This window comes from Thunnus thynnus, chromosome 17 (genome assembly GCF_963924715.1).
Source record: "Thunnus thynnus chromosome 17, fThuThy2.1, whole genome shotgun sequence".
Taxonomy (NCBI): domain Eukaryota; kingdom Metazoa; phylum Chordata; class Actinopteri; order Scombriformes; family Scombridae; genus Thunnus; species Thunnus thynnus.
In genome coordinates this window covers 2,439,620-2,464,555 of record NC_089533.1, presented here as the reverse complement: position 1 = coordinate 2,464,555, position 24,936 = coordinate 2,439,620, and the positions used below count along the sequence as shown (strand labels likewise).

The following is a 24,936-nucleotide window of genomic DNA, read 5'->3' as shown; positions in this document are numbered from 1 at the left end:
TGAAACCAGTGGTTTCCAACCTTTTTGTCTTTTGACGTCTTACAAAAAGCAGTGTGTAGTCGGGGTCACATTTCACATGTCTATGAGTTGTTAACAGCTCCACCAAATAGTGATTTTTCCCTCTAAACTTCTCACATGCTTTCATTTCAATAAATGTTCAAATGATCCAATATTTCAGCAAAAATCAAAGATTAGAGAAAAAGTCCAAAAACTGAAAACAGATTTGTGTATCAGAACTTTGTTTTTTCTTCTTTCCTCTCCCATTAATCATCTCACCACCCCTCAGATTTATCTGCTGACCCTTTGGAGGGGCCCGACCCCTAGGTTGGGAACCACTGGACTAAACTAACTAACTGTATATAAAGTATATATATTATGGAGTATTTTTACGTCGCTCTATTGGTATATACCGGTAAGGAAGGTCACAGAAGATTATAAAACCTGAAGATATTCAATTTACTGTCATCAATGACAAAGAAAAATATAAAATCTTTACATTTGAGAAGCTGGAATCTGAGAATATTTGCCTTTTTTAATGATTGAAACCATCAATTATCAAAATGTTTGCCAATTAATTTTCCGTCAATAGACTAATTGATTAATCAGCTCATCGTTTCAGCTTGAGATGCTTCTACACGCAGAAAGTGAAATATATTTTTCTTACATTTTTATTAATCAGATTTTGTTTAACTCAAAACAAGAAGTAGCAACTCATGTTAGTCAACAGGGATTTTATATTGAATTTTGTGACAGGAAGTGGTTTATACTCCCTGCAGCTTGACAGTGATGAGGAGGAGCAGTGATGAGGAGGGACCAGTGGTGACTGTGCATATCGGGGCTTAAACTAAAGAGGAGTCATGGAGATTTCACGCAGCAGGCAGGAATATTCATCCCTCTCCTCCTCCGGTGCCGGTCCCGTCTGCAGTCAGGTGAGTCAGATGATCACAGCTGCCGTGTGTTTTATTGTCCTCGTGCTGCGCTGCAGTTTCTCACTCAGCCACCAGCTGTACTGCAGGTGCACCAGGTTACCTAAAGTCTATGTGAACTTCAGTATCAGCAGGGAAACATCTGCATTGAGGTACAGAGGAATTCACTTGCATGCATGTTATTCTGAATGCAAACCACACAAACATTATTTTATTATAATTGTTAAGATTATAATTATTAATGTTTCAATTGGTATTTTTTTCATTTAGAGACAGAAAAAGACAAACCAGACAAAGAAGGAGAAAAATGCTGTGAGATGTTGAGGTTGTAAGAATGAGTTTGTCTTTATCTGGAGCGTCTGAAGCTCCGGAGGTCAGAGAGACTTTAAGTCCTTGTTCAAGGACAAAACTGTAGTGAGAGCGGAGAGCGAGCTGAAGCCAGCAGACGGAAAAATAAGCAATACATCACATCTTTATACACCCACTCTGACAACAGTCTGAACAATGTCACTGATGCTTTGAACGCTGTTGGTTCGACTGTAAATGTGCATTTTTTTTAACTGAAGCAGAAAACAAGCCTTTAGTTTGAAGCCAGCAGTCAAAATATGTTTATATTTGTCCAAAATATCAGTTTTACATCATGAGTGTTGTGTTACAATAAATTATTTATGATCCATTTTATGACAGATGTAACAATACCACAAAATATACTGTAAAAATATAAAAATACAATCAGTCCTGCATTCATAGTTTTACAAAAGTCATCATCAAAATATACTTACAGCAGTGGTTCTCAACATGGGGTTTGGGGACCCCCAGGGGTCGTTGATAGGGTTCAAGGGGGTCCATCCATCAGTAACACAGTGACAGACTGTTTGACTGTTTTGGTTTCATAAACTTTCTGTAATAAAACATCTAAAAGCAAAAATCTTATCAGATTTGGTTCTGTGGTCTAATTTGTGTCACTTAAAGTATCAAAAGTTCTATTATTGGATTATTATTACTGGCGTATTAGTGTGTAATGAGTATTTTTAATGTTAACTGGCTCATTTTAAATCATTTTTATAGCGTTTGGCAGTTTAATCTATAAAATAATTTAATACATTACAAGTTAATCATATTTTTTATATGTTGAATCTTATCCAGTAAAGAAAAGCTGTCAGACAAATGAAAAAAGTAAAATATTTCCTTTTATAAATGTCGTTAAATAGAAGCATGAAACAGCATAGAATGGAAATACATGCACCTTAGAATTGTACTTTAGTAAAGTACTTGTGTAAATGTATTTAGTTATTTACAGTATATGAAAATACTAAAAGCCTTGTTTTTGTCACTGCATAAGAGAATGTGAAGACTGAATAGACGAGGACTTTTTAACAACACAATTTTGACCCAAACTTGAGGTTAAACTAAACTAAAGTAACTTTAACCAAATAAATATTTTAACCTGAATAATTCTGCCCATAAATGGAGTCAAAAATGAACTAAGATATTGAAGATATTGTGGTAATTTTGCCACAAAAAGAAAAGAAAACTTGGACACATCGATGCTGCTTGTGAACATGTTTAATAAGCTTCATGTTCTAATACTGATGTGTATTATTTTAATGATAATAAAATCCTGCAGGGCTCCTGATTCAGCAGCATCATGGGGAGTTCCACTTCCTCTCTCGTTGACGAGGCCGAGGGGGACGCGGCCCCCCGGGGTGCAGCGCTGCCCCCCTCCCCCATCATGGGATGTCTGAGGAGCAGCCACAGCACCTTCATCCCTCGGCAACTTCCCAGACCCAGCAGGCACCGGGAGCGCAGGTAAGACGAGACGAGTCTGTCACACTTTTTTAACACAACGTGAGTGTGAACAGTCAGATGTTTCTGATTCTCCTCTGAGGAAACAGAGATGTTGTGACACGCTGCTCTCACTAATTACTGCAAAACAAACGTACATCATTGATCAGTCCATCCAACAGATTCTGACGCATCGAAGCTCGTTACAAGAAATGAATAATGGCCTCCTTCATTAAACGTGTGGCCTTTGCTGTGAGATGCTCGTTTTTCCATTAAGCCTAATATTATATTTCATAAAATTGTAATAATTTATTCTGATAGATAGATTGTCACAGCAGCCACTTGACATAAATCAAAATACAAAAACAGTGAGGTAGGTAAAAGCAACAAATATAATTAAATAACTAAATCCACTGACTCATATATAATAACATATTGAATGAGAGTCAGTTGTAGCTTCTAAAAGCCGTCGGCAGCATTTTAAGACGTGAAGCTGCTGGTTGCTTCAGACATACAAACATCCCAAAAAGCTTCAAACTCATCAAACTGGCACAAAGCTGTGTAACTACGTCATGATGCAGTTTAGTCATCCAGGTTCATAACAGCAGCAGCAGATCTGGTGACAGAAATACTGTTGTTTCAAGACAGACATGGAAAATTGTGAATTTGTCCTTTAATCTGGATGCTGCTGAGAAAATATAAATGGAGTTTTTTGACTCTGGTTTCGAATGTATGATCGAAACAACTCCACCAATAAAGCCGACATGTTACTGTTGATCCGCTTTCTTTATTATTAATAAAACATATTTGAATCTCTAAGCATCAAAGCAGGATGTCAGATGGTCTGCAGGTCTGACTTCCCAGTGGAAAGCTCACGTGTGTGTGCGTTTCTAGACCGCCGTCTACAGTTCAACCACCAGGGATTTCCCCGCCAGCGTTACATTTCCTGTCAGTGAGTAACTCGACTCCTGGCTGGCGCCAAATCTGATGAAGGTTGGGACAATGTGGCAGCAGAGACGAATCACACTGGACACAATATAGACAGTATATCAGACAGAGATACAGTAATAATTAATAAGAGGAGGTTCGCTTTATATCGACCACATATCAGAGTCCGAGACGTCCACACAACCGTAGAATCAATGAAACATCCAGTCTGCTCATATTAAAGGTGCAATTATAACATTTATAGATCATCATAATCAATCATTTTTATACATATTGTAATCAAACAAACAAGAACATTTCAGGGTTCAGACTTTAGTGGCCTTTAAGCTGTATTTATTATAAACTATAGAAGTGGATTGTTTGACAAGTAAAATCAGGAAAAGGCTCCAAGAAACATGTTTACTGAGTTATCTGGATAAAACTGCAGTAAAACCCAGAACCCTCATTAAACCAGCAGTCAGGTGTCCATAGTAACAGTGAAAGAGGTTTTCCTCGCTGTAATCATTCCTCCTGTTCATACTGGATATTAAAAGATCCTTCAAATGTGCTTTCAATGGAAGTGATGGAGGATAAAATCCACAGTGTGTCTACACAGTCATTTAAAAGTCTGTGTGAAGCTTCTATTCAGCTTCATCAGTCTGAGTTAGTCATATCAAGTGGATATCTGACACATTTACAGTCTTTTTAGCATCAAATTCCCTCTTTGTGTTTCCTCGGACAGTGTTTCCCTGTTGAGCTGCAGGTGGAAGTATAGTAACAAAAAGAGGAACTTTGGCACTAAAAAGACTGTAACGTTGAAAGATATCTACTTGATTTGACTCATTTGGACGCTGAAGCTTCATATTAGCTTCAGATTAACTTTAAATACATTTTGTCCTCCATCACTTCCATTGTAAGGTCATTATGAAGGGATCTTCTAATGGTCAGTATGAACAGGAGGAATGATTACAGCAAGAAGAACAGGTTTCAGTGACTGTTGGTTTAAGACACACTTGATAAACTGTGAACTCGTCCTTTAACTAAAATATTTGAATACTTCTTGCTTTTCCATCACACTGACTTTGTACTTCGGTCACTGTAATTATAAACAGCTTTCTACGTGGTATTAAAGGTCTGTAAGTGTGTTAAATTTAACTTGAACCCTGTTTATAAATAAAGTTGAGTTTAGTGAAGCGATCATGTACAAAAAAGGATTTTGTTTTCAGGACGAGGTCAGGAAATGACTTCAAATGTTTGTGAAACCTGCCATAAACATTTGATGTGTAACAAAACAAACAGAACTATTTTAAATAAGGTTTTACAAAAAACATCATGGTCATTCTCAGGTAGGTGAAATCAAGGGGGCAAAAACAGGAGGGGCTGCTGCATTCAGACAGGATCAAAAAGGTCAAATCAGCAGGGGTCAAAGGCAGGAAAGATGCATAGTTGTTCCCAGAAATCCCAACCTGCCTCCTGTCAACAGTCCAGACTGCTGCTGGAATGTGGGGACAGTTTTCTTGACACACTTTGAGCCCCTTAATACCAGTCGATCATGTTTTGAGTTTATCTGAATATTACTGCTGACTGTTTTCATCCCTTTATGGCCACAGTTTAGCATCTTCTAATAGCTGCTCCCAGCAGGTTAATGCATCATGTCACAAAGCAAAGCTCATCTCAGACCGGTTTCATAAACATGACAGTGAGTTCAGTCATCAGATCTGAATCCAGTAGAACAGCTTTGGGATAAAAACAGGAGCATCAATGTGCAGCTGACAAATCTGCAGAAATTATGTGATGCAATCATGTCACATGGACGATGAATTCAGTCCTTTAGGGCTGAAACTAACAATTATTTTCATTATCAAATATTCTTCTGATTATTTTTTTGATATTTTGTCTATAACATGTCAGATAACAACTATTTAAGTACAGTAGTGAGGTGTTTCATTCATTTAGACCACAGATTAAAAGAAAAAATCATAGTACTTGAGATAATCCAGGAATGTCAGATGTGTCCAGTAGCTCAGGTAACAGGAACACCTGCGTCTCAGAGACAGTTTGCACTGAATTAATCCGCCCAGGTTGGACTGTGCCGGAGGCTTCAGGCTCGATGCCAAGCTACTTAGAGGGAGCAGCTAGAAAATGTGGGCCAGCCTCCACACAGACGTCCCGCTGCTGGCTCCTCAAATCTAAATTTCTCCCTGGATGCCACAGCAGATAATCCGGCCTGATTTACAGTCCGAGCCTCCGAACACAACGAGGAAACACGAATCTTAGATGTAGAACAGTGAGACAAAGGACTGAAACAGCTGGAAGGTAAGAAACCATCAGTGGTGGAAGAAGAACTCAGATCCTTTAGTAGAAATATCACAGTGCAAAAATACTCCATTACAAGTAAAAGTCCTGCATTTAAAATCCTACTTAAGTAAAAGTACAGCAGGTAAGTATTAGCAGGTAAATTTACTATAAGTGTTAAAAGTAATATACTAATAAAGTACATTATTAATACTGACGAGTCAGTGCATAAGCAGCATTTTATTGTAATTATTTGATCTTCAGGACTTTATAAGAGTCACAATATAAATCTGAATGACTGTGAGATGAAACTTCTGATACATTAATTTGTATTTATTTTGTGAAATATTGCAATTTTACCTCTAATTTTACCTTTAGATTTTATTTATTTGAAATGAAAACCACTCACAGACACAGAAACATGATGACAAGGAGACACAACAACACACTGATGTTATGTGAAGTTTGGGAACTGCTGCTTTAATCTTAAATAATGCAGAAGTGTAACGGAGTAGAAGAAAATTTAAATACTCAAGTAAAGTACAAGTACCTCAAAATGAATACAGTACTTGAATCCACTGCTGGAGATGGTGGATGTTTGCAGTCTAACAGTCTGTGTTTGGACCAGTTGAAGAGCAGTTTATGTTACTGCAGTGCTGCTTCTTCTATCATTTCCATATTCATGCATTTTAATTTTCTCCCCGCAGCCACAGAAACACGCAAGAACCGTCGATGCACCCGTTTATATTTGGATTTTTTTCCCTCGTCTTCATCTTCAGAGGCCTTTTTCTCCTTCAGGGATTTTACACTTGAAACCAGAGTTCAGCTGAAGACGTCGCTGATATTATTCTGCATTAAATTTACTATCAACACATATATGTGGTGATAATTATTTCAGTAAATGTGACCGTTGTTAAGCCAAAATGACAGAAAATAACCCAAACAAGAGCATTTTCTAAGAAACTATCTCAAAGAATGCCAAAACTCTTCCAAGGTCATAAAAATAATAATTTACTGCTCTGTTCTGTAATCAAATCATCAGATAATAAGATTTTATTATTTATTATAATAAGTATTTATTGATCCCTGGGAGGAAATTCACATGTTACAGCAGCACAGAGACAAGCAAAGAGAACTATCGAATGAAATAAATACAAATGAAATAATAAATAAATGAAAGATGTGACATTAAAGAAGCTACAATATATGCATGACAATAAATTAGACCAGCAGAATGTTCTTCATGCAGGTTTATATCTGTTAAAATTCAGATTTGAAGCTTCGGGCAAAAGTCGTGACTTTAGAAAATGTTCTTCCTTCTATAATCACTTGTGATCAGACTGGTTTTATATGAGGGAGGTTTTTTCTTTGCATAATGTAAGAAGATTAACGTGTCATTCAGCAGTCTTCAGCTCCAGGGTCTCGCTTGTTCCTCTTTGATCGGCTGGAATGGCCTCGTCTCTTTCCCACGCTTCATTAATTTGGATTTGGGGAGGATTTTATTAAATGGAGTGTATACTTCACCTCTCTGGGCTGTAATTACTAATGAGCTCAGGTCCAGTAATTTTAGTATTGAACAGAGTATTAGACAAGGCAGAAATGTACCTGAATATTAAACAAAATTAACTGTATATTTATTATATGTGTATAATAAATGAATACTTTACACAATATCTTACTATCTGTAACTTTAGGATTGGAAGGTGAATCAGTAATATAAGATGTGCTGAATGAGTCCAGGATGATGATTTGAGGTCAAACATGTTGTGTGTTTTCTGTCCAGTTTCTCTTCTGGTTCGATGCCCATGCAGAGGAGCCAGTGGGCATGCGGCTGCTGCACCTTCCTCAACGCCGCCGGGGCCCCCCGCTGCTCCATCTGTGAAGCCCCTCGGCGGAGATCTGACACCCGCTGGATGTGTCAGGGGACCAGTAGGGAGGGCTGGTCCTGCCCACGCTGCACGCTGGCCAACCCCCGCGACAGTGTGTCCTGCTCCCTCTGCGGCTACTCTGGAACGCCGGATTCCTCTGAAGAGCAGCCTCGGCCTCAGCGCTCCAGCAGCTGCTCCGGGCCCCTGAGGCCCTCCCAGACACTGTCGACAGAACAGTGCAGGCAGCAGAACAGAAAACAGGGGGGAGATGCAGACAGCAGCAGCCTGGTTTGGGATTGTTTGAGGTGCACTCTGCAGAACACTCCTACCTCCATGTCCTGCTCGGCTTGTGGCGGACCACGTAAACTGTCTCTCCCTCAGATCCCTGCTGAGGCCTTGCTCATGCCTGAAGTCTGCAGACAGACGGCAGCACAGCAGCCAGAAGCCGCAGCGGGGGCTCTATCACTCTCCATATCAACCCGAGGAGAGTGTTTACCGAAGGAAGCCTCACATCCGCAAACACACTCCTCAGCGCTCAGTCATAACAATCCCGTCCCCTGCAGTCGCAGAGAGGTGCCGCCTCCAGACGTCTGCCTCAACCAGACACATAACATCAGTCCTTCTCCCTCATCACTCTCTGTTTCACATCTGTCTGCACAGCCAGAGCTGCTGCCCAGCAGGCGGCTCAGCATCCTGAAGGAGGAGATGTCTCCGCTGTCACCTGCATCAGGCGCCTCCGTGTCGTTCCCACCCTGCGTGGTTAACAGGACGGAGGAGTGGTCGTGTCCTGCTTGCACTCTCATTAACAAGGTCAAAGCCAAACACTGCCTGGCCTGTCACACTCCTCAGCAACACGCCACCCAGCTGCGACCAGCGCTGTCCCCGAAGAGGAAGGAGAGCATGCTGGTGGAGGCGCTGCGACAGAGTGATGAAGGAGAGGCCAAAGAACTGTGGGAGAACATCGTCAGCTTCTGCAGACAGGTTCGTATACGGCTCAGACTGACTATCTGCTGAGAAATGAGCTGCAACCATTAGTTATTATTTTTAAACAAAAAAAGCCCAAATTTTCTGATTATGGGTTCACAGTTTTTCATGTCTGTCTTAAAAAAACAGTCAAGTGTCCATATGAATAGTGAAAGAGGTTTTCCTGCTGTAATCATTCCTCCTCTTCATACTGACTATTAAAAGATCTCCTTCAAATGTGCTTTCAATATAAGTGATAGAGGCCAAAATCCACAGTCCTCCTTCTGTGTAAAAAGACTGTAAATGTGTCAGATATCCACTTGATATGACTTAGTCAGACTGCTGAAGCCTCATATAAGCTTCACATCAACTTTTAAATGACTGTGAGGACACACTGTGGATTTTGGCCTCCATCACTTACATTGAAAGCACATTTGAAGGATCTTTTAATATCCAGTATGAACAGGAGGAATGATTACAGCGAGAAAAACCTCTTTCACTGTTCATATAGACACCTGACTGTTGGTTTAAGACACACATATTGTGAACCCGTCCTTTAAATGTGAATATTTTCTGGTTTCTTTAGTCCTCTGACAGTAAACTGAATATCTTTGGGCTGTGGACAAAACAAGACATCGTCATCTTGGACTTTGGGAAAAAGTGATTGAAAATTTTCACCATTTTCTTACATTTTATGGATCGAACAACTAATCGATGAATGGAGAAAAATGAAAATTATCGGTATTGCCACCACTAATATATATATAATAATATATATAGATATACAAAAAATGGATGGTAGCATTAGTTCAGGTGGAGGCTTGAAGCTGCGTCTGGATTCATGCCTCATCATTAGTGGCTCATCAGCCGTTTGGCCACCAGCTAACAGAAACATCCAGTAATATTCACACACAGCAGCAGCAAGGCATTTATAACCTTTATAACCATTACAACCTTTACAACCTTTATAACCTTTATAACCTTTACAACCTTTACAACCTTTATAACCTTTATAACCTTTATAACCTTTACAACCTTTATAACCTTTACAACCTTTATAACCTTTACAACCTTTACAACCTTTATAACCTTTACAACCTTTATAACCTTTACAACCTTTATAACCTTTATAACCTTTACAACCTTTACAACCTTTATAACCTTTACAACCTTTATAACCTTTACAACCTTTACAACCTTTATAACCTTTATAACCTTTACAACCTTTATAACCTTTACAACCTTTATAACCTTTATAACCTTTATAACCTTTACTACCTTTACAACCTTTATAACCTTTACAACCTTTATAACCTTTACAACCTTTACAACCTTTATAACCTTTATAACCTTTACAATCTTTACAACCTTTATAACCTTTACAACCTTTACAACCTTTATAACCTTTATAACCTTTACAATCTTTACAACCTTTATAACCTTTATAACCTTTACAACCTTTACAACCTTTATAACCTTTATAACCTTTACAACCTTTATAACCTTTACAACCTTTATAACCTTTACAACCTTTATAACCTTTACAACCTTTACAACCTTTATAACCTTTATAACCTTTATAACCTTTACAACCTTTACAACCTTTATAACCTTTATAACCTTTACAATCTTTACAACCTTTATAACCTTTACAACCTTTACAACCTTTATAACCTTTATAACCTTTACAATCTTTACAACCTTTATAACCTTTATAACCTTTACAACCTTTACAACCTTTATAACCTTTATAACCTTTACAACCTTTATAACCTTTACAACCGTTATAACCTTTACAACCTTTATAACCTTTATAACCTTTATAACCTTTACAACCTTTATAACCTTTACAACCTTTACAACCTTTATAACCTTTATAACCTTTACAATCTTTACAACCTTTACAACCTTTATAACCTTTACAACCTTTACAACCTTTATAACCTTTATAACCTTTACAATCTTTACAACCTTTACAACCTTTATAACCTTTACAACCTTTACAACCTTTATAACCTTTATAACCTTTACAACCTTTATAACCTTTACAACCTTTACTACCTTTATAACCTTTATAACCTTTATAACCTTTACAATCTTTATAACCTTTACAACCATTACAACCTTTATAACCTTTATAACCTTTACAACCTTTACAATCTTTATAACCTTTACAACCATTACAACCTTTACAACCTTTACAACCTTTATAACCTTTATAACCTTTACAACCTTTATAACCTTTACAACCTTTACTACCTTTATAACCTTTATAACCTCTACAATCTTTATAACCTTTACAACCATTACAACCTTTATAACCTTTATAACCTTTACAACCTTTACTACCTTTATAACCTTTATAACCTCTACAATCTTTATAACCTTTACAACCATTACAACCTTTACAACCTTTACAACCTTTATAACCTTTATAACCTTTACAACCTTTATAACCTTTAAAACCTTTATAACCTTTATAACCTTTATAACCGTTACAATCTTTACAATCTTTACAACCTTTATAACCTTTACAATCTTTACAATCTTTATAACCTTTATAACTTTTACAATCTTTACAATCTTTATAACCTTTACAATCTTTATAACCTTTACAACCTTTATAACCTTTATAACCTTTACGACCTTTATAACCTTTATAATCTGACACTTCTGATCAACTTTAAGTAGAACCAGAACTTTGTAAGGAGGTAAATTGGGATTTAATCGATTTAACTTTGATATTATTGCTTGTTTTTTCTACATTTTTTATGAATTTTTTATTTTCATGTTGTTTTCACGGATGGTTCATTTGTGGTAATTTATTTACTGCATTTCAGTAATCAGCGTTGGTTGATTAGGACGGGAGCGCTGTACTTTTCTTATGGATCAATAAATTGAACCATTGAACTAAGATCAAATGTCATATATGTGTTTGGTAGCTAACTGAATCAGAAGTTTCTGGTCTTTAAGGAACTCTGAAAGAATAAAAGATCCCTAAAAGAGCAAAATCTAACCATTCACTATAAACAATTAATTTCTTGGTCTTAGAGTCTCTGAAAGTGGATCATGGATTTGAAGCAGCCTGTGGAATTAAATTGTAAAAGAAAGTTGAACTTGATGTCCTGCTGTTTTCTATCAACTTTTCAACCCGTCTCCCAGAACGCAGTGACGTTTGTGGATGACAGCTTCCCTCCAGGTCCAAAGTCCGTTGGCTTCCCAGCGGACGACAGCGTCCAACAACGGGTCAAAAAGTGGCTTCGCCCTCAAGAAATCAACTGCTGCAACTTCAGAGAGCGTGGGGTTAAGTGGTCTGTTTTCCGCACACTGCGCCCATCAGACATCCTGCAGGGACTTCTGGGTAACTGCTGGTGAGCCAACTCAAAATATATATACATGTGATGTTCTTACATTTGAACCCTGCAGCTGTAGAGTTTCTGGCTCCTTTGCAGAGGACAGCAGCTGTATTCTTTTAAACCCCAGATGGATTCATGTTTTGGGGGATCAGGTTCCTGAGTGCCTTGGCTGTTCTGGCTGAACGTCCTGAGCTGGTGGAGAAAGTGATGGTGACCCGGTCGATGTGTCCTGAGGGAGCCTATCAGGTGCGACTTTGCAAAGACGGCTCGTGGACCACAGTGCTCGTGGACGACATGCTGCCATGTGACGAGAACAGCCACCTCCTCTTCTCTCAGGTCAAACATACAACTCTAAACACTAAATCTGCAGTAAATATGTCGCCTAATTACACCAAAAATGACTTTGTGCTTCAAAACAATGTATAGAATGAAACTTGAAGGCAAAAAGGTGCTTTTTTAACACTTAACTACTACTGCTTTTTCATATGTTGATACAAGATGAACCTAGAGTGGTGACAGTAAATGCAAAATACAGTGATACAGGAAAAAATACACTGTACTTAATAGTGCAGCTACCTACGATGTGTCATCATAGTGTAACATAAATAAAGAGGAAACACTTTGACATGAAGTTAGATGCTAAAAAAACATCTTTCTAAAGCAAAGCGCTCTGACTCATATGAGAGGCATCATGTGACGTCACACAGATATTAGAGGAGAGACTATTACAGCCTACAGTAGCTGATGTTACACTGTCAGTTGCAACACAACATGATGCTGGACAGGGAGACACTGAGCAGCTGTAAAAAAAAATAAACAGTAAATTGGCAGCTATAATGATGATATTCAAGATTCAAGATTCAAGATTTAGTTTATTGTCATTTTCTTGTTTATTTGCAAACAAAAAACAAAATGCTGTTCCTCCCACAGCAGTGCAACAACAACAGAAAGGATAAATATGTACTGTATATCTAAACATTCCCTCATAAAAAAAGATAAAAACATATAAATCCCAAGAGAAAAAACAAAACAAAACAAAAAAAGAACGAGCAGTTAGCAGCACAGTGTATAAAAGTACATTTAGAGAGAAAAGTATGTCTCAGTTCTTGCATGTCAGCGAGTGAGCAGCACTGATGGAAGTTTATAATCCAATTTGCTGTCCAGAGAACATCAGGCAACATGGTTGTTGAAACTGCTGGTTTATACGGGTTAGCAGTTAGCCTAGCTTACAGTCTCTGGTGAATTAATTTGTGCATTAAGTTTTGTCTTATTAAAATGTTTTATTTTAGTTAATCATATTTAAACTAGAAATGTGTTTAGATTCAACAACGAGTTCACTATTTTTCAAGTCAGTCTTGAAACAACAGTCAGTCGTCCAAATGAGTCAAATCAAGTAGACATCTTTCAATGTTACAGTCTTTTTAAAGCCAAAGTCCCTCTTTTTGTTACTATACTTCCACCTGCAGCTCAACAGATCAACTTCACATCAACTTTTAAATGACTGTGTGGACACACTGTGGATTTTGGCCTCCATTACTTCCATTGAAAGCACATTTGAAGGATCTTTTAATATCCAGTATGAACAGGAGGAATGATTACAGCGAGGAAAACCTCTTTCACTGTTACTATGGACACCTGACTGCTGTTTATAGACTCACTTGAATAATTGTGAACATGTCCTTTAATGCACTATGATTTCAGGTGAAATGAGTGACTGCTGTATCTGTTAATGACTCGTATTACAGGTTGGAACCGCTCTTGAATTTTGTTTGTACCTCAGATTAAGAGTACAGATCTCGTTCGTATGAGTGTTTCTTGTCTGAGGCTTTTTCTCTTGATCCTTTTTCTTGTCATTTTCCGTCACCAGGCGCAGCGGAAGCAGCTTTGGGTGGCTCTGATTGAAAAAGCGCTGGCCAAGCTCCACGGCTCCTACTTTGCTCTGCAGGCGGGCCGCGCTATCGAGGGCCTCTCCACGCTGACCGGGGCCCCCTGCGAGTCGCTGGCCCTCCAGGTCAGCACCACCAACCCCAAGGAGGACCCCATTGACACAGATCTCATCTGGGCCAAAATGCTGAGCTCTAAAGAAGCAGGGTGAGCATCAGGGAAGAGAACCGATCCGACGGGAGATAACAGGTCTATACTAATCCTAACTCTCTTTGGTGCTGCTAGTTTCCTCATGGGTGCATCTTGCGGAGGAGGTAACATGAAGGTGGACGACACGGAGTACGAGTCTCTGGGTTTACGTCCTCGACACGCCTACTCTGTCCTCGATGTGCGTGATGTGGACAGTCACAGGTGAGCGTTCACGGCTTTTTTGTCGCCTATTTTGTGATTGAAGATTCAGCTTTTCTGCAGTGCAAAGTGTACATGTAGGTTGAATAGTCATCATTGCTTTCTTCCTCCGCTAATGGAAGCAGAAAACAGCCCAAACATGCCTTGAAGTGCTGCCACACACCAAATCCTTTTAGTGTCACCATCCATACGCTCTTCCACATCATCGTGTCATCATTTCACCAAAATACACCCAGAGACACTGCTTCTGAGGTTTTAAGAGGGTGATAGTGTGACATACAGTATGTTTAATCACATATTTTTTAGGGCAGCTGGTTTGACAGCAGAGATGGATTATGCTGCAGGAGGTCTGAGAACTTTCTGTGCGTCTTTTGATCCTTTTTTCCACAGACAGTTGATGAAAATCAATGCAAAAACTGGCGCCTACATTACCCATAATGCAACTCAACTCAATTACTGAACAGTGGAGATTGGTGACATCACTTGAGGTTATTTTTCAGATTTTCACAGAGCTCCTTCTAGAGACACAGAAGGTTTTATACGACGTTTTACACATCTGTAAAAACACGCTGAGGAGGAAAATCTGACCAATCTGACTTTTTCTCCCTCAATACAGATCCTAAAACTCCTCTTCTGATACCAGCGTTCTATTTTTCCTAAATTTAAAATCTCTATAATGTTACCTCACACATAGCCAGTGGTGGAAAGTAACTCCTCAAGTACTGTACTTAAGTACAATTTTGAGGTATTTGTATTTCACCAAATATTTCAGCAAAAATCAAAGATTAGAGAAAAAGTCCAAAAACTGAAAACAGATTTGTGTATCAGAACTTTGTTTTTTCTTCTTTCCTCTCCCATTAATCATCTCACCACCCCTCAGATTTATCTGCTGACCCTTTGGAGGGGCCCGACCCCTAGGTTGGGAACCACTGGACTAAACTAGCTAACTGTATATAAAGTAGTGTAAACTAGCTCCACCTCCAGCAGCTACAACAGTAACATGCTGCTCTAACACTGATGCTTCACTATTAATAATCTAATGATGTCATATATAATAATATATCAGTCAGAGGGACCAAACCACTACTTTTACTGCAATACTTTAACTACATCAAGCTCATAATACTTATGTACTTTTACTGCAATACTTTAACTACATCAAGCTCATAATACTTATGTACTTTTACTGTTGTAGGATTTTTCATGCAGGACTTTTACTTGTATTGGAGTATTTTTACATCATTGTATTAGTACTTTTACTGAAGTAAAGGCTCTGAGTTCTTCTTTCACTGCTGCATATAACTTCTTAACTATAAGTTGAATCATTCATACTGTATTTTGAGAAGTATTTGTTATAATGCATACAGTATATTGCAGTATCTACCATCTTGTTTCAGGTTAGTGCAGCTGAGGAACCCGTGGGGTCGGTTCTCCTGGACCGGACCGTGGGCGGACGACTGGCCGAACTGGCCTCCACACCTAAAGAAGGAGCTCTGCGCCCAGCGAGCCGAGGACGGCCTGTTCTGGATGGACTTCTGGGATTTCATCAGGTTGGTGGATCAGGAGTCACAAAACTACAACAAGCGTTTATTGATTGAAGCTGCTGAAATTCTGTTTATTTTACATTCGCAGTCCAAACTATGTGATATACTCAGATCGCTCACTTTAGTCACATTCAAAGCGTTTTATTAGCTTGACCATAATAATAATGACACACAGCACTTTATGAATACTGACAATTTATTTATTATAATTTTGAATATTTTATTTGTTTAGACATTTAAAAACTACATTTTTTAATTTAGAAAAACAAATGGTTTGATTTGTACGAAAGGAACATCCCTATATTGTAAAAACACACTTTTACCTCCATACACTCCACTAATACATGAATTCAAAGGAAACAAACACTTGTGCACAGCCGCATTGTGTGTGTTTATGCATTCATACATGTCTGTGAGTGTGTGTTTGACTCTGGCAGGTACTTTGACTCAGTGGATATCTGTAAGATTCATTCAGACTGGCAGGAGGTTCGGGTCCCGGGTGTTTTCCCCCGCGGAGCCGACGTCCCGCTGACAGTGGTGTCGATGACGGTGCTGGAGAGAACGGCCATGGAGCTGGCTTTATTCCAGCAGGGCAGCAGGTACAACACACACACACACACACACACACACACACACACACAGACACACACAAAAGCCAAGAAATCAACATACTGTATTAGTGTTAAAGGATATTTATAGATGTGCTGTAGGCTGCTGGAGTTATGTTCTGTCTGCATGGAGATTATTGATAAAGTTAAATAAACACTTGCAGTATAAAGATAGCAGGGAACCACAAAAGGACGCGTTCACAGTTATTCAAGTGTGTCTTTGTCAACATGCAGGAGCCCAAATGAACATTGAACACTGGAAAAATTGTGAACTTGTCCTTTAAGAGGAAGAAAATACACATATAGCCAGACATCAATTCGTACCAAAGAAATGTCTAACGTCAAAATCTAAAAGTCATTTACTAAGTGCATTCATGCTCCGCAGAGGATGAAACGTTTGTATACGTCACAGAGCATGAATGTAAAGAGGATGAACAGTGCTGCTCTCAGGACAAACTTCACACTTTTAACCGTTTTACAGAAAAAGTTCTAAGAGTACTTAAATCATCAATATGCTGTATGTTCTTTTCTTGAGTGTAATGAACACTAGAGAAGTTTTAGACTTTGAGTCTTGTTAAATAATGTCACTAAAATCATATTTGTTGTCACAAACAAGGTCAAAAAGTGACTCTTAAAGGAGACATGTTCTGCTTTTTGTGGTTTTCTGTTATTTATTTCCTGTTCTGATGTTGGATGTTAAACAAAGTTCCAAAAATGCAGTAGAAATGCTGCCTGCAAGACAAAACTCAGGGCTTCAACCTGAACGCTTCGTTTGGGACGTTTTTTTTTCTACCTTGCTGATGAGATGACATTGGCTCGTCACTCATGTCCATAAACAGCTGTCCGTTCTGTAACCTTGGTTGCTAAGGTGTTTCCATGTGTTGTTCACTCTCATATTTCAGAAGTGATTCAGCTCCAACATGTACGGATGGATTTGAGAAGTTGACATTTGGAGTAAAGACGGAGAAAAAGAAGTGAAATCCTGCTATTGTAGTTTGTTTACGTAGCCTCCGGAGCCGGAGGAAGCTTCCTGAAGCTGACCAATCAGAACAGAGTGGGCTCATCAGGAGGCGGGGTCTTAAAGAGACAGGAGCTAAAACGGCCTGTTTCAGACAGAGGCTGAACTGAGGGGCTGCATAAAGGACCAGTACAAGATAAATAAGGAGTTTTTAACCGGAAAAGATTCCAGTAGAGACCCAGAATATAAATATAGAGCTGGAAATGTGCAGAATATGTGTCCTTTTTAAATAGTCATTTCTGTTTAGTCAGCTGCCTCCGAGATACATGAAGAAACCAAAGAATGAGTGAAAGTGACTTCAGACTGATTCATGTTTAAACTAAACATCCTGAATGTGTTTCTCTCTCTGGTGGCGTCAGGCGGTGGGACACAGCAGAGAGCCACCTGCTGGATTTGTGTGTGTTGGTGTTTCGAGTGGCGTACGACAGCTGCGGCACTCTGACGCTGGGCCGCCTGCTGGCCCACAGCCGGCGCTCGGTGAGGAGGTTCGTGGGCTGCGACGTGATGCTGGAACCGGGCGAATACGCTGTGCTCTGCTGCGCTTTCAACCACTGGCACAGCGCCGTCACAGAGGGCACCAGTAAGAACCCCAGAATCAGGCTGCTTATTTTATCATAATAATAATAATAATAATAATAATAAACTTTATTTATATAGAACTTTTGTCAACAAAGTTACAAAGTGTTTTACAGAAAGAAAAAATAAAAAACAGCAATTAAAAACAAAAAGGAAAGCAAACAGAGGAATAAAATGAAGATACACAAAATATAAAGTGCCAGAAGTTGGATAATAAAACACAGCAACATATTAAACATTCATAAAAGATTTCCGATCAAAGGATTTTTTAAGAAGAGATTTAAAAGACATTAAAGATGCAGAAATATATACTGAGGAACATCACTTAATAATAGTAATAACAGTATTTCTGTAGCACTTTTCCAAACAGTTTAAGGTAGAGATGCTAAAAACACAACACAGAATGAAACAGTAAAACAATGAGAGTCATAGATAATAAGACTAGAACTGGATAAAGAACAATAGCTACAATTTAAGAAAAGTCTTTTTTATAAAAGTGAGTTTTAGCAAGTGATGACTCCAATATTCACTCTCTTTTAGCTCTGTTTTTACTCTCCACCAACTCCTGAGGGAAATATCTGGCTCTTTAGCTGCTAAATGCTCCACTATGTTCACCAGCTAGTCTACAGCTAACTGTGTCTGTTTGCCGTTTGGTGCTGAGCAGGTAGTGTACAGTGTCTTTTTACAGCTTTTTCTCTGAAAACGACGCTATGAGATGCTGAGAGTGAACCAGAACAGTAAAGTTACAGCCGGATAGATAAACAATGAGCTGAAACTCACTATAAAGCTCCGTAAAGCTGCAGAGTCTCTGATAATTCTCTGTAGGTTCATCACTACGAGCCACAACCAACACATTACTCACTGACTGATCAGACTGTAGAGTTATAAAAATAATTATTATTTTACTTTAAATTATAAAGACATCTTTTTCTTTCTCTTGCACCACATAAAACTCTAACATACATATAAATATTCTGCACACAAACCCAGAAAAACTATAATGACGTCATTTCTTAACGTTTTACTGGGTCAAATTTTCCTTAATTGGTTTGATAACTGGGGTCCGTCATCCATAAGCCGACCTGTTTAAAGTCTTTCCTTCTACTGTCTGATCATTGCAGTTTTTTTTAGATCTGTTGTTTTGTCTTTTCAGTGAGCGGTGTGAGATCGGAGGCGTCTGGTTACATGCTGGCCGTCTACAGCTCCAGACTGCTGATGGTGGAACAAGTGACGGCCGTTAACACGACCATCGCCGACGCCATCATCCAGCTGACGGAGACCAGAGGAGAGAGACACGAGGTAACAACGCATTAAACTTCATTAGATCACTGCTGGGTCCGTTTTATATCCAATCAGTCTCTGAGCTCACTAATTGTTTTCTTAACTCGTTAACACTCGATCTCTTGCCGAGTTTACAACTGAAATTTACAACTTTATGTTTTTCAAGGGCAAAATCCTGCCGGTAAAAGTGTTTACGAGAAGCTCCTGAACGCATCATAAGAGTCTTTTTGTTTGGTTTATTCTCTGCTTATTTTACTCATAAATATTTAATTGCAAATGTATTTGAATTTGTCAGGATTCATCTTATTAGATTAAAAACTGATATTTAAAATAATGTTTCACTGCTGATTGCATAATGAGATGTTCTTGTGGGTGTAAAAAGCAAGAAAATTTCAGGTCATTTTGATAAAAGATTTTGGCACTTCAGACCCTCTTATAGCTGTAAAATGAGAACATTTGTTCCTATAAAAAGATTATTTTATATTCAGTTTGCAATTATTTGTTTTTGATGCTACAATCGCGCCACCGATTTTCTACATTTTCTCTGTAAAACTTTAAAGAATCAAGTTTCCTGTATCTTGTTTTAGTGTTGAAAATAACTTCTCTACTGGAATATGTGAAATACAACAAGTTTAAATTTATCAGAGTTTAACAGAGTTAACGAGAACAGTATAATTATTTTAGAAAAAATAAAAGCCATTTTTGCGAGATCACAATCTCAAGATATTAAAATAAAATAATTACAGTCATTTACTCTTCTGAGCTTCCGTATTCTTCAAATAGCGACATTTATCTTGCACTCTATCAATATTTACCATTAACATAGACAATATTCAGTGTACATATGTTGTACACAACATAATTAATGTTATCTATATTATATAATATGTCTGACTCATTCTACTGTATGTACTGTTTTGTTCATCTTATTTATCTACTTATATCTGGTTTCTAGCTACTGTTAATGGATGCTAACTGCATTTTGTTGTGCTGTTACCTTCTGCATGCAATAACAACGCTGAATCTAATTGAATCTAAATCTAATTTATGTGTAATATTGTACAAAGTCCATTAGAAATACATAAAATAAATAACACAGTCATGTATCAGCTGCAGCTCAGGAAGTGAAAACATCCCTGATGAGGATGTTTTAAATGTTTGTGGTTGAGATTAACACGTGTCGTCTCCGTCAGGGTCGAGAGGGGATGACCTGTTACTACCTGACGCACGGCTGGGCAGGACTCATCGTCATGGTGGAAAACAGACACCCGAGACATCACCTGCACGTGTCCTGCGACTGCAGCGACAGCTTCAACGTGGTGTCGACACGCAGCAGCCTCAAAACCATCGACAGCATCCCTCCTCTGCACAGGTTCGCTTTAAACATCTTTGTACTTTCCTCCTTTCTCTACTCCGAGCCCGTCGGTTCTTACTGAAGGGCTTTAAAAACAGCTGATGCATATATAGTTTCATTTTTAAAAAAGGTTCAGTAATTTCCTAAAACAGCAAACAGCAGCTGGATATTTTATCAAACAAACTGGAGACTGAATAATTTTTTCAGGCGTCTTTCAAGCAAAAAGTCAAATTCATTTATAGAGCACATTTAAAAACAAAGAGCTTTACAGAAACATGTAAAATACTCAGTTAATACAAAGTTAACAATTTTATCATGCTGTTAAAAATTGAAGAGACTCAACAGTGATTCTCTGAAGGTTTTTTTTTTGTTATCAATTGTTTTTATTTCCAAAGAAAAAACATAACAGAATTTGTTACAATAACAAGACAAAATAACAAAGTATAATAACATAATAATATATCCCACCATAACGTGAGGGGGGCAACAGATTTAAAACGTTCCGTAAAAGCTGATACTAATATTGATCTGTCAAAACATAATTGACAACAGGGCAGATGATTATTAGGGATTCTTCAAGCAATTAAGATCAAATAAAGTTGTGTTCATTTTCTCAAATGAGCAGATTGAATACATATCTTCATGATAATAAACTGTTTGACGATACCGATACCTTTCAACTTAACAGATAGGAGACTGTTTGAACATTTACTGTGGTGATACTTATTCAATTAGTTTGCTGAAAAATCCATTATTGGACTGGATGTTTGAGATACTGATCACCCTGTAGCTAACAAAGGTTCCCTCCCCTCCCGACCCACAATAGTGGGTTAGGGTTAGTTTTCATTCTGAACCACATCCAGACCAGAGAGGGATGACTGACTGACTCCCACATGAAGGGAGATGCAGAAGTCGAGACGTGAGGTAATAAAAGCAGTAAAACTGTCTCCAGATCACCGTCGACCTGTGAAAAAAACTACAGCTGATGACTGAATGCAGGGTCAAAGGTGACACCTGGATTTCTTGTTTTGCATGTGTGCTGAGATGTGAGGACAGAGATCGCAGAGACTCGGCTCTATCAGAAACAACTTGTTCAGGACCAATAATGAACTTTCATTTAGCAAAAAAAGCCAAATATTGTCAAGTTTCAGCTTCCTCACAAGAAAACATGAGGATTTACTTTGTCATATGTGACAGTAAATTAAATATCTGTAGCTTTTGGACAGAAAAAGCTAATTGAAGACGTCACTGTGGAGGCCTACAGACTGTGACACTTTTTGCAGCAAACATTACTCAAACAGGAGGAAATAAATGTGAACACGGGAGAAAGATCTAGACTATCAGCAGACTTATCCTTTAAAGTGAGGTGGATGTGATGCAGGTGTGTTTCTCTCTCAGACAGGTACTGGTGGTTCTGTCCCAGCTGGAGGGAAACGCCGGATTCTCCATCACACACAGACTGGCTCACCGTAAAGCCGTCCAGGCTTCTCTGGGAAACTGGAGTCCCTCCAAAGCGACACACAGTCCAGCTCTGAGTCCAGAGACAGCAGGTCTGCATCAGCCTCGACCCCTCTGACTGCTGGGGTCCCGGGAGGAGCTCGACCGGTCGGAGGAACCCCGCTGGTTGTCTGGGATCAGGATCTCAACACGGAGGCAGCTTCTTTAAAGGAACAGTCCAACACTTCGGCTTGTTTGTTGAGCTCATTTGACTTTGTTGGAAAGTTTCCTTTGGATTTAGTGAGCAGGCAGAGCTCCTCCGAGACAGAAATAATCTCACTGGTTGAATTAAGCTTTAATAAGCCGTACAAAACAGCAGTGCAGATTTTATGGCTTAATGTGGCTATAATAGATCTTTTCAGCTCTACTGTGCTTTATGGAGCTTTATAGAGAGTTTCAGCCAATGTGGAAGAACCTTAACGTGTCGCCAACGGCCGCTAGCTGCTCCAACTGGCTCCCCTTCAATAGGCATCAACTTCTCTCCAGAAATACAGAGTCAATCTGTAACTTGAGGCCCTCTAATAAGTCTGCTGGTGGTCATTTTGGAAATTATTGCTCCATTAATAAGATTTGAAGACTTATAGTAGCTTTGATGTCTGCTGTGTGGCCGCTGATTGACACTCACACTGAGTTTAATATTACTTGATTACGTCCAGTAGCAGCAGGTTCACAGTCAGGTGCAAAAAAAACACGTTTCACTGTTCGTTCGGGCTCCTGGCTGTTGTTTTGAGACACATTTGAGAAACTGTGAACACGTCCTTTAATTGAAGTGTCTTCCAACAAGTGAGATCGTTCATTTCTGTCTCCAGAGCAGCTCCGACTCCAAGAAAAGTCTCAGTCACAAAGAAGAAGCTGCTCGTCCCTTCACAAAGAAACACATGATGCACTTTAATATTTTACATGTCAGATCACAGGATGGTCTTCAGGTCCAAACTGTCTTAATTGCACTGGTGATAGATGACTAGAAGTAATGATGTTAGTTAGATGTGTCTCAGCTGGCTGCCAAGACAAGAATATTTATTCTCCTCAGTATTACTCAGTCATACTGCAGTTTTAGGATGTTTAAATAAAGTATTTTAGATTGAAATAGTGTTTTAGATTTAGAAACGCAGCAGAGACTCGCTGTGAGGTTGCATTAGCACTTTATAAACTTCAAACTATGCTGGATTCTTGTGGTGTTTCACTTTTAAGATTCGCACAGAGGACAAAAACTGTTTTATGTGCGTTCATCCAAAATCACCAGAATATTGTTAGAGATCATAAAAAAACTATGCAAATGTTTGAAAACTGTTATGATGCTTCATCAATTAAAACATGTACAGCTCTTCATCGCTTCAGCTCGTCTGTTATATCAGAGGGGTTATAAAGTAAGTTTTACTGACTTCTGTAGATTTAACCAGGTTTCTTAATAACTAAGTACATTTACTCCAGTATTGTAGTTAAGTGCAGTTTTGAGGTACTTGTACTTTACTTGAGTATTTCCATGTGATGCTACTTTCTACATTTCAGAGGGAAATATTGTACTTTCTACTCCACTACATTTATTTGACAGCTTTAGTTACTTTTCAGATGAAGATTTAACACAATGGATAATATAACAAGCTTTTAAAATACAACACATTGTTAAAGATGAAACCAGTGGTTTCCAACCTTTTTGGCTTTTGACGTCTTACAAAAAGCAGTGTGTAGTCGGGGTCACATTTCACATGTCTATGAGTTGTTAACAGCTCCACCAAATAGTGATTTTTCCCTCTAAACTTCTCACATGCTTTCATTTCAATAAATGTTCAAATGATCCAATATTTCAGCAAAAATCAAAGATTAGAGAAAAAGTCCAAAAACTGAAAACAGATTTGTGTATCAGAACTTTGTTTTTTCTTCTTTCCTCTCCCATTAATCATCTCACCACCCCTCAGATTTATCTGCTGACATTCTTCATTCCTGCACATGCTCAGTAGCGTCTGTCTTACACAGAACTACTCTCCAGAGACTGAAATCATGATGCTGTTATTAGTCTTTGGAGCCGTTTCTAAACAAACTGACGTGACCAAACTCTTCATGATGAAGCAACATGTCACCCAGTGCAGCGCTGTGACTCACTGATGTGTTTTTAATAGTTTTTGAACAACAACAGAGGAATAAGATACATCAGGCTTTGATACACAGGCAGTACTGGTTAGTAGATCAGTTCATTGTTTGTTTGGATCCAAACATGAGATTTGTTGACAAGAAGAAAAATATAGAAAATTGCCAGAATTATCCTTTAATATCTTGTGTTGGTTTATTTTTTGTTTTCTGCTCTAAAATTTGAGAAAAGTAAAGGTTATATCTCAAAAATCTCTAACTTGGTGCGATAAGGTTGCAACCTCAAAGCACCAATCAGTTCTCAGAATGTAGACAGGAGGACCAATCAGCTGCCACGTCTTTGCTGCGTCACCTCACAGCTCTGTGACCAGCGGAGGGCAGCGAACACTCACGACTCAACTGTAACTCAGTTGAGTTTTTATGTATTATTTTATATTATGTTATACTTCTATTGCATTAAATTTCAGATGCAAATATTCTGCTTTTATATTTTACATAATTTAAGTAAAGTGATTTTTGCTGATAACTCAATATTGATCAGATTCATTAAAAACAGCAAAC

The 24,936-nt window shown here is 38.5% G+C and overlaps 1 protein-coding gene across 2 annotated transcripts; it reads left to right on the top strand.

Annotated features, from left to right (window-relative positions):
• Window positions 1–395: 395 nt before the first annotated feature.
• On the top strand, window positions 396–23,617 carry LOC137167904 (calpain-15-like). Of its 2 annotated transcripts, none has more exons than XM_067570250.1 (13): window positions 396–929; window positions 2,554–2,735; window positions 7,717–8,782; window positions 11,927–12,135; window positions 12,273–12,456; window positions 13,988–14,211; window positions 14,290–14,415; window positions 15,810–15,962; window positions 16,394–16,555; window positions 17,942–18,162; window positions 19,312–19,457; window positions 20,633–20,811; window positions 22,196–23,617. In XM_067570250.1, the coding sequence occupies exons 2-13, from the start codon at window positions 2,575–2,577 to the stop codon at window positions 22,326–22,328; spliced, it is 2,964 nt and encodes a 987-aa protein (XP_067426351.1). In that variant the 5' UTR covers window positions 396–929; window positions 2,554–2,574; the 3' UTR covers window positions 22,329–23,617. The 2 variants fall into 2 exon arrangements, with proteins under 2 accessions (XP_067426351.1, XP_067426350.1); XM_067570249.1 differs by having other exon boundaries at window positions 22,192–23,617.
• Window positions 23,618–24,936: the final 1,319 nt, after the last annotated feature.